The sequence below is a fragment of the Notothenia coriiceps genome, unplaced genomic scaffold (assembly GCF_000735185.1).
Source record: "Notothenia coriiceps isolate Sejong01 unplaced genomic scaffold, NC01 NC01_scaffold00000339, whole genome shotgun sequence".
Classification (NCBI taxonomy): domain Eukaryota; kingdom Metazoa; phylum Chordata; class Actinopteri; order Perciformes; family Nototheniidae; genus Notothenia; species Notothenia coriiceps.
The window spans coordinates 9,126,419-9,136,875 of record NW_011333040.1 but is presented as its reverse complement, the minus strand read 5'-3'; the positions used below and the strand labels follow the sequence as shown (position 1 = coordinate 9,136,875).

The 10,457-nt window shown below is 39.9% G+C and overlaps 1 protein-coding gene across 1 annotated transcript in view; it reads left to right on the top strand.

Moving 5' to 3' along the window:
* cunh10orf88 (chromosome unknown C10orf88 homolog) overlaps nt 1-5,725 on the top strand; it is an 80,146-nt gene extending 74,421 nt beyond the window's left edge. The window contains exons 6-8 of the mRNA XM_010770495.1: nt 4,384-4,512; nt 4,638-4,752; nt 5,517-5,725. Coding sequence (XP_010768797.1) covers nt 4,384-4,512; nt 4,638-4,752; nt 5,517-5,725 — 453 coding nt within the window. The remainder of the gene's footprint in view (nt 1-4,383; nt 4,513-4,637; nt 4,753-5,516) is intronic.
* The last annotated feature ends 4,732 nt before the right edge of the window (nt 5,726-10,457 follow it).

The window sequence follows — 10,457 nt, the reverse complement described above, 5'->3', positions numbered from 1 at the left end:
TTAGGCTGTTCACTTCTATTTGGCAGTGTACATGTCATTCAATAAGATATAGCGAAGAAGGGATAAAGGCCCAAAGCAATAGCTCTCCAAACTATTGTTTTGAGCAAGCTAGCTGTTTACCTCTGCTTTCCGTCTTTGTGCTATGTCATGCTATGCTATGCTATAAGCTAAGTGCTCCTAGCTCTAGATTTACACTTCATGCAAAAACTTGGAAGTTGTATTGTTAGAAATTAAAATCAATGTTTCATGGCATAATTTTGTTATAACATACCGTCAGCTTTAAATGTTATTTTATTCTGGAAAAAACGGAAGTTCTCAATACCAAGCTTTTATTCTGAAAATCCTTCATGACGACATCCGGGACTACAGTCCAGTAGTATCATTAAAGTGGCTAACATGTGTTACATATAAAGTTATGAAAGAGATAACGAGGAGAAAAGGCATGTGGAAGTAAGCAATGAATGTAAAATGTCTGAATCCTCTGTTATGCGCAACAACGAACATTGCAGATCGGAGGAGGGAGGACCCCCTACGTCACCACGGCCCCCAGAGAGGAGGGGCGAACAGCCAGCAAGCGGGAAGGACGAATGCTTGTAGGCTCTCTTCTGCTCGGCCGACCACAGAGAGGGAGCTTTTTACATCCCTCTCTCTGAATCATCTTCTGCTTGTAACATTACCGCGCCTTTAATTAATTAAAGTACCCATTTGAACCTTCTCAGAGACTCCATTGGTCTACTAACTTTTAAAGCTTCTCCTGGACGCGAGAATAACGAACACAGTTAACAGTATCCTCTAACTACCTGAAATAAAGTTATAAATACAAGTAATTCCCATAATGTTAAAAAAAAATGTAAACACAAATTGTATTGCTAAAACTAGGCGAAATATAATCTTGAGTGCAAGAAAACATAGACATTAAAACTTTTTCTCTATATCTACCCTCTAACAGCAAGGACAAACAAACATCCACAGGTACATCTATAAGAACTTTGTTTCGGAAATTAATAGGGAGCCATATGCTCTGTGTGTGGATGTGTGTGCACAGTCATGTACAGTATAGCGAGTGTGTGCTTGGTTTTGTGTTCAAATACATGTGTTTGTGTACTTGGCTCATCTTCTGCCTGTGTGTTGCCAGAGACAGAGGTCACGACCCAGAGGCCCCGAGCAGCAGAGATCCAGGGAGAGAGACGCCAGCTGGAGGGAGGAGACGAAGCAATACCCTACAAAGTTGGAGCAATGATACAGCCATGCAAAGCCTCTCAACACTTTGTCTCTGCACTTCTCATTATTTCTAAACTATCAGCCTTGCAGATGGTAGGATATGCGACGAGCATCACTCACCACAAAAGCGAACAATTGCGAATTTCCACACTGCCTATCAGATGGCACGGCGTCTCTAAGTGTTCTTTGAAAAGTCCTTGATTTCTGTAGTCACTTTCTAGTGAGCTATCGAAAGGCTCGCCTCGAAGGCTGCCTTTGAAAAAAGCACACAGATAGGTCTCTGTTTCTGGCTTACTTTCATCACAAAGGTCCAGGATGTGCTGGTCTATAGCAGTTTCTGCAAACACTGCAACAAGATGGAGCATCCTCTTTGTCAGGAAAAGTTTAGTTCGGGGAAAGCGAGTTCTCCAAAGACGAACGATGACGCACTGCCTGTATACGAGGGTGTTTCTACCGTCATGATGTGAACTCTTGGCTTCTACACGTAGCAAATGGACTAAAGCCATAAAGCACTGCCAAAGACTGCAGTAAAAGGCGGATTAAACAAATGTGTTTTAGTTTCTGGTAACATTGCTAGATAAGGCAAACGGTTGCATGTTTCATTCCACAGGCCATAAGACTATTAAACACCTGACATGCATAAACATTCATCTGTTCGCCTCTTGTAAATGAGTTATCTATAGATCATATTCCACTTACTTCTGTTTATAGACTCTTCTTGCACTATTTTATTTGTATTTACTTGCACATCTCAAAACATTATCTTGCACTATTTTATCTGTTTTATTTGCCATATATTCATGTTGCACATAGAGCCTGTGACTTAAGTTTATCATATCTACACTGGAGCTAATGTGCACATCACAATAAAGCCTTGAATTGAATGTATGTGGGGTCAGAATACCAGGAATAAACGTGTTTGTGACTGGGTGACTTCACGTGAAGCCCCCCTCAGATAGATAGATAGATGGATAGATAGATAGATAGATAGATAGATAGATAGATGGATAGATAGATAGATAGATAGATAGATAGATAGATAGATGGATAGATAGATAGATGGATAGATGGATAGATGGATAGATAGATATATATATATATAGATAGATGGATAGATGGATAGGTAGATATATATATATAGATAGATAGATATATAGATAGATAGTAAGATATATACTTTATTAATCCCAAATTCGGGAAATTATTTTCTTCATGACCAGTGTGCTCAACATTAAAATACAAACACTTAAAAAGTGAAAAAGAGTTAACAATTAAACAAATGATCACAGCCTGAAGTGAGCTATTGCTTTTATAAAACGGTTACCAAGTGTGGCAATATGAAAGAAAAATACACACTCTAATTGAATTAGTTTTTATTAGTAAATAATGATGTTCAAAATAAAATAGTCCCTCCGTNAAAGTTATGAAAGAGATAAGGAGGAGAAAAGGCATGTGGAAGTAAGCAATCTTCAATGTTCGTTGTTGCGCATAACAGAGGATTCAGACATTTTACATTCATTGCTTACTTCCACATGCCTTTTCTCCTCCTTATCTCTTTCATAACTTTATATGTAACACATGTTAACGGCGTCAATAGCCACTTTAATGATACTACTGGACGGTAGTCCCGGATGTCGTCATGAAGGATTTTCAGAATAAAAGCTTGGTATTGAGAACTTCAATTTTTTTCCAGAATAAAATAGCATTTAAACTGATCGTATGTTCTAACTAAATTATGCCATAAAACATTGATTTTAATTTCTAACACTACAGATGCGGACATATACACACACATATATTTATATAAATATATACAATTTCAGAATCAAACAAGTATGAGAGCTCTCTCATAATAGCGTAACACAATCAGAGACTGGATATATCCCCCCCTCTCTCTGGTCGCTGAAATGGGGAATTGAAATTACGGGCCAAAAGTTTTTTATTTTCAAGTATTAAAAGTAAGCAGAGGACACCAAACCAACTGAGACCCGTCTGTCCGCCGCATCTACGCACTGTACAACCCACACACACTGTACCACGCACACACCTACATACTGTACCACACACACCTACAGCTCCTAAAGCATAATCAGGCTACAGCCGTTGTGTATTTTATTATGTGAAGCACTAAATGGTCTTAAAAAAATATCGACTCTTTGTTTCTAGATATCTACTAAACTACAGCATACAAATGCAGAGAGTAATGTAGGCATGTTATACTGAGTGATATATATTTTACACACTGCTCTGCTTTCTGCATGGACCTCACAGCTGTTCTCACTGTAAACATCGCGTCGCGATGATAGCAGTTACTAATATAATATCCAGGGGATGCATGCAGAGCTGTCATTGGCTGAGATAAGTCCGGCCGTGCGTAACGCTTCCACCGTTCCCGGAAATGCATCCGTGGAGGAGGAACCATCAGTGTCTCCTCGGTTAGAGCTCCTCCAGAGAGCCTCCTCGATGCTCGATGCTCGGTCCTCGATGTGCATTTAGAGAATTGAGATGTCCTTCAACATGGCGCGCTGAAATCCTTTTCCGGGTCACTACCGGAGGACCGAGGAGTCGAGGAGGGGAAATTAGAGTATTGAGAAACCTCTAAGGTCTGTGCTGACCTTACCAAATACATCTAAGATTTTAAGCATTATTTGTAACATTAATATACACATTCTGGAGAGTATTATGCACACATGTTTTGAATGTCTATTCATTGTGTTTAAACAGAGTATTTCTGCAGTTGCAGATAAAGATTAGGCTGTTTCACTTTTTTATAATGATATACCAGTGGTGTCTGTATTGGATGGTTTCATACATGTGTGATCCAAAAATGTCTATAACTGCAAAACATTGTGAAGCTGTAAAGCAAATTCTTCAGGCGTGCTGGAATCTTTCAGATATCTTTAGGAGCCCTGGGGGGCTTAGTATGTAGTTACAGTTTGATTTAATAAAAATAACTTATATTCTGATTAAATGCTTTATTTCAATTTAGGATTTTGCTTTTTTATAAAGGGTAACAAAGTCATGAAAAACGACAACAGACATTTAAAGCTTCCTTTGAAAAACCTACAATTGGTAAATAAAATACTCTAGCTTGTACTGATGCTTGTTTTGTGTGTACCATGATGATGAAGTCAATCACCAGGTTTGTGTTTCTCTCTCTAGAACCAGACCAGCTCTCTGTGCGGCTTCCTGCCTCTCCTGATGGGCGGTGGACTTTTCTCTGACCTGTCTCAGAGAGCCAACATCCCCCCAACACCCCCTAGAAACCAGCCCCACCCTGAGGACTCCAGGGTATTAGTATTATCTGGGCAGCTGTTTGCCCTCAAGCCACTCTTTATTATCCTTTTTTAGCATGACCACTCACTTCTTGACGCTGTTTGCAGACACTGTATGAGAGTCTTGTTCTGTGTCACTAGCCTCCAGTCGGCTCCACCAGGCCTGCAGGTGAAGCTCCACCGGCTCAGAACGGAGCCATGTCAGACGGATCCTCCACCCTCTCCCCAGACCTGCAGGTCATCACCCAGAATATAAGTAAGGGGACATTGTTTCTTTCAGGTCTAACTAATTAGTGGTGTGTGTGTTTTCTGACATTAAATGCAATTCTTAGTCTCAAGAACCTGATGGTTTCTGGTTTGAGTTACAAACGGTCTTGCTTGAATCAAAAAGACCAATAATTAACAGAATTTGAATGAAAATGCTGTATAAACACAGCATATGCCTGGAAAGAGTTTTGAGGAATACAAAATCTGCGTCTGCCTCAATAGACTGACATTATCCACTTTACTGCAGGTTAAGGTCCAGACAGGAACACACTTTTACAAAGGCACTGAAAAACACTCAAATAAAATTAACAAATATTTTGTTTATAAAAAATGTTATGCATCACAAACAGGACACATCTTTTTATACAAACAAATCCAATTCTCCTTAATAGGCTAGTAATGATTATTAAGGTCCTCCTTTCATATATGAAATATAATAAAGCAACAATGTGTGATTTTGTTCTTTCTTAAATGATTATTCCTGTGTTTTAGATATGGTTCTGTTCCATGTTAGCAAGCTCTACAACCTTTTTCAATTCAGTAATGTGAAGATAATCACTCATCTCAGATAGCGGATATATTAACCTCAATTAACGTGTTTATTTATGTTAACTTTCTATTTTGCGGATTCTACATCCTATATACATGGTCAAACAAGGGATGGATTTGAAAATATATTGGGGAACACATTTTTCCTTAGCGTGAATTTCTTAATTCTTACCCGCTAACCAGTGTGTGGTCTTCCATTTGTAGTGAGCAGCGGGGGCCGAGGCCCGGTGAGCCACAGCCAGCTGGCGGAGATAATGTCTCACTTGATGAAAGGGCAGGAGCGCGGTGAGGGCCCCAGCCCCGAGCTTCGGCCATTGCTCCAGGGTCTCTGTGGTCAGGTGACCAAGCTGAGGCTGGATGACGCTGCAGCACTGGCAGAGAAGGAGAAGATGATGAGAAATGGCTCATGGTGAGTTCAGTGGGTTTATCCTGTCAGACCATTACAAGAATATTCTGGTCTAAATAGTCAATGAAGTCACTGTTAATGCTTTAATATATGCATATCATCTGAACGCATACATACTTGCAGCACAAAATGAGAATGCGTATGGTTTCTAAAGGCACCAAGTCTCGCATCTGGCAGGTGTCTGAGAAAATGTGATTGATGGACGTATGTGCAACAAACTCTTCCGATGAACACCAAGATTATAGGCCTTATGCTTTTCCTAAAAAAATAACTACTTTAATAATAATAATAATAATAATAATAAATTTCATTACACTTTAAAAACAATGTCATCTCAAGGTGCTTCACAATGCTATGAGGAGAAAATACGATAAAATACAAAGTTATCTAAGGAGCATATTGAGTCAAATATGGTAATATAAAAAAGGTTACGAGCATTAAAGGTTAGAATAAAACAAATACAAAAGAAAGGACAGTCAGTCAAATGCGGTGCGGAACAGGTGGATCTTGAGGCTTTTCTTAAAAACTGAGAGTGATGCAGAGGTCCGTATGTTCTCTGGAAGCTGATTCCCAGGGACTTTAGACTTTGATGTGACTGCATATCGGTGACTAGAAAGAAGAAACAGTTTACATTTTTGATCAGTGTGTAAATTTTTGAAGCCATCTGGTTCACATTGTTGAGGAAGAGAGGGTGAGTTGTTGTCAGTGCAGAGAGGAGGTTGACACACACAGAGACAATAGAGTTCATTTATCAGCAGCGTTTGTCTGACCAGAGCAGCACGTGGGTTCAGAACGTCAGCTGACTGTGACTCCACATCGAGAAGAGGACAGCAGCTCGGAGGTACGTTTCAATAAACATCAGTGTAGTTACCGCAGGCAAACATAATTTGATAGTTTAATAGTTTAAACTAGAAACGATTATTGTTCTAATATGATAACAGTTAGCTCTTATGAAATGTTAAATGACTGTTTCCGATATTGTTTTTCCTTTTACTTCCTATATTTTAGCTTCTTGTCAGGCCTGTGATTACCAAAATGCTTTTTGTGACTTGTTACCTTCAGTTGTTGTAACGATAATAACAACAAAAGAAACAGGTTTCACTTGTAGTGTAGAAAGTGTGATTTTGATGTTGCTTAGAAGAACCCAAAACCATTGATGTAGGTACTGTGACGTCTCTCAATGGTTTTTGGACTACAGTTTTGTTCTTACTCTGCTTTAAAGGGGCCCTATCATGCTCATTTTCATGTTCATACATGTATTTGGAGCCTCTACTGTGACATGTCTCCATGCTTTAATGTTCAAAAAGGTCTTTTCACCCTCTGTCTGACACCAGAGCCCAGTCTGCTCTGATTGGCTGACTGGCTGGCTCTGTTCTGATTGGTCAGGTCTTAGCCTATCACGTATAATGTGTTGGAGCACAGGCCAATAGGAGCATGAGTGTAACTAGTGATGTCGTTATGTAACAGAAGTAAAAAAGAGTCCAATGGAGGCGTTTCAGGCAGGGGGGGGGGGATTGTTTGGGAGAGAAAATCCCTCTCGAGACGACTTTGGGATGTTTATCTTTGCAGACCATTTACATGCACAAAAACCTATATAACAGAACCCAAAAAAGCAGAGGTGGGGGACTTGAGTCACATGACTTGACTCGAGTCATATTCGAGTCGCATATTTTTGGAGACTTGCTTGACTAACATTTATAAAAGACTTGACTTGACTTTGACTTGGTATTCATGACTTGAGACTTGACTTGACTTGAGACGGATGACTCGAAAGCACTTTACTTTTTAAAATTAAATATTTGCATCTGTTTTTGTATTGTACGGAGCCCCTAAAGGGCAATGAAAAAAAGATACTGTATCTCATTCGCACGAGAAAGTTACCGGAGCGCCCAGTAGGAAGTGGAGCACACAGGAGACAGCCATTTCATTTCAGACTGTAATGTTCATGTTGGGAAATGGCAGTGCTTACATTATTTTAGATATACTGTATTTCGAACTCGGACTCTCAGTCACTTTATAACTGCCCGATTAATCCTCCATTACTCGTTTTGGAGATCTCTGGTCACTAAGGCGCATTATGTGTATGTGTTTGTGCTCAGCTCTGTGTGTGTGTGTGTGTGTGTGTGTGTGTGTGTGTGTGTGTGTGTGTGTGTGTGTGTGTGTGTGTGTGTGTGTGTGTGTGTGTGTGTGTGTGTGACAGGAGAAATGCTGTGACCCTGCTGAAGGGGAGCCAGGGCAGGAGGCTTAACATGTTGATGTAAAATATTTGTGTTGTACTCCTGTTTTCACTTTANACAAATTATCCTGCGGGCTGAAATTAAATCCACCAAGGGCCTGATTTGGCCCCCGGGCCTTGAGTTTGACACACAGAATATTTTGGTTTTCTATTCCTTTTTTATACAAAATCAATCGTGCTTTTAAGATCGGAAGAGCGGTTCAGCAGNATTTCTTATGGCTCTATCTGCAGCTTTTCCAGAGTCATTTCTTATGATCACATTTTTCCACAGGCCAACAACAGCTTCAACAAAACTATTTCCCTCAAAGAGAAACCAAACATGCCCTGTTGTCGTGAGAGAGAAAGTGCAGAAGGAAACATCCATTAAACTCAGTGTGCTGCTCTGTGATGCTAGTTCAGATACTTGGCATCTCATCTTGGGTGCAAGGTCATCAATGTTTGGGCTCAGGCTCTGAGCTGAGGAGACCCTCAGGGTGGAGTGAAGGTGTGCGTGCAATATACCGGCGGGCCAAATCTAATAGTAATTAGAAATGAAATCCACCAAGGGCCTGATTTGGCCCCCGGGCCTTGAGTTTGACACACAGAATATTTTGGTTTTCTATACCTTTTTTATACAAAATCAATCGTGCTTTTAAGAATTGACACAGTTTAACAAAACATGGTATCATGATAGTAAGTGTATCAGTAGTTGTTCACACTCCTAGGTTGCATTAATATTGGTTATGCATGAACTGTTTGTTTAAACGCTGACAAAATCTTAATGAACCCTAAAAAAATAAGTATTATAGTCTGTTCAAATCACTAAGTCTATTTTTCTGATTTTTAACATTCTTTTAAAGGTTTGTCCCCTGGAGAGAAAGAGTCGCTGCTGTGAGGAATGCTAACCGAGCTTCTACTGACTTTAACACCATATTATGGGATATCACGTCCATGTTTCCACAACTTGGACTAGAACTACAAGTCCGTACATGTGTCTTCCTCCTGCTTTGACACCAGACATTTGACCCTCAGAGCTCGGTCTTTCTGCACGGATGGATTCACTTTGATGCTGCTGCGAAGAGACTAACTTCAAGTTGTTTTATTTAAAAGTGACAATGGCCCTTCTGATGATCTTACCTGCACGCTGTGGAGAGAAGCGTGATGATTTGGAAAATGATTACAGCTAATTTTGAAAGTTTGCACATGTGAAACACTGCAATAAAAATGTTTTACCTACGAGCATGGGGACTATTTCTTGATTCAGCACAGCACATGCATTTGAAGTATCTATTATTATATAAAAGCAAGCTAAGTGCAATATTAGGGAGTTATGATGAATTGCAATACACAAACAACCTGTGGAACACTCCATGGTTTACTAGAGAGCTATCTGATCTAATTCATGATCGAAATAAGCAATGGTCTTTAGCTAGAAAGTGTAACACGAGTGATGACTGGCTTCTTTTTCGTGTCCTCAGAAATAAATGTTCAGCGCTTATTAAAAAAGCTAAAGCTGATTACTATCTGAGCTTAACCACTGATAGTTTTAATGACCATTCTAAGTTCTGGAAAACAATTAAATCACTTCAGAACAAGAAGGTTTCTAGTTTCCCACAAAAACTGAAGGTCAGTGATTCTTTTATTTCAGATTCAGATGGTATGTCTAATGCTTTCTCTCACTTCAAAAAGGCTGGTCACATTTTTGATGAGCAAACTCATGACTCTCTAAATGGTCGTACTCACAGCCCTAGTCAAGAGATGAGCTCCACTGTTTCTGATTTCGCTTCTTTCTCGGTCTCTGAAGTCTTACAGGGTTTGCACTCATTTGATCCTAAAAAGTCTGCCGGGCCTCACGGCCTAGATCCTTTCTTTTTAAAAATTGCAGCTCAGATTATAGCTCAACCAGTAACTGATATGTGTAATCTCTCCCTGTCCACTCACACACTGCCAGCTGTGTGGAAGCAAGCTCTGGTATCGCCCCTCTTGAAAGCTGGTGATCCCACTGAGTTGAATAACTATCGTCCTATCTCAAATCTTTCTGTGTTATCAAAGATTCTTAAGTCTTTAGTTTCTACTCAGCTAAAACTTTTTTTAAATTCACACAACATCCTTAACCCTATGCAATCTGGATTCAGATCAAAGCACAGTACTGTGACTGCAGTCTGAAAGACGATATTAAGGCTGCTTTGGATAACAAATCAGTTTGTGTTGCATTGTTTATTGACCTAGCCAAAGCATTTGACACTAGATCACCACATTATGTCTAATGTTATGTTGGTGTCTCGTTTAGGTCATAATGCCATTTGCTGGTTTCAGAGTTATCTAACCCAGGGGTTCCCAAAGTGGGGGTCGCGACCCCTCGGGGAGTTGCGAGATCCCGGGTGTGGGTCGCGAGATGATTACAAAATAAAAATGGCAAATAAAAAAAATTAAAATTATTATTAATAATGACGTTTGCATAGACATTTTTTCTTTGACAATCCACTAGCGCAGTGTTTCTCAACGCCCCCCACCCCCATCGACA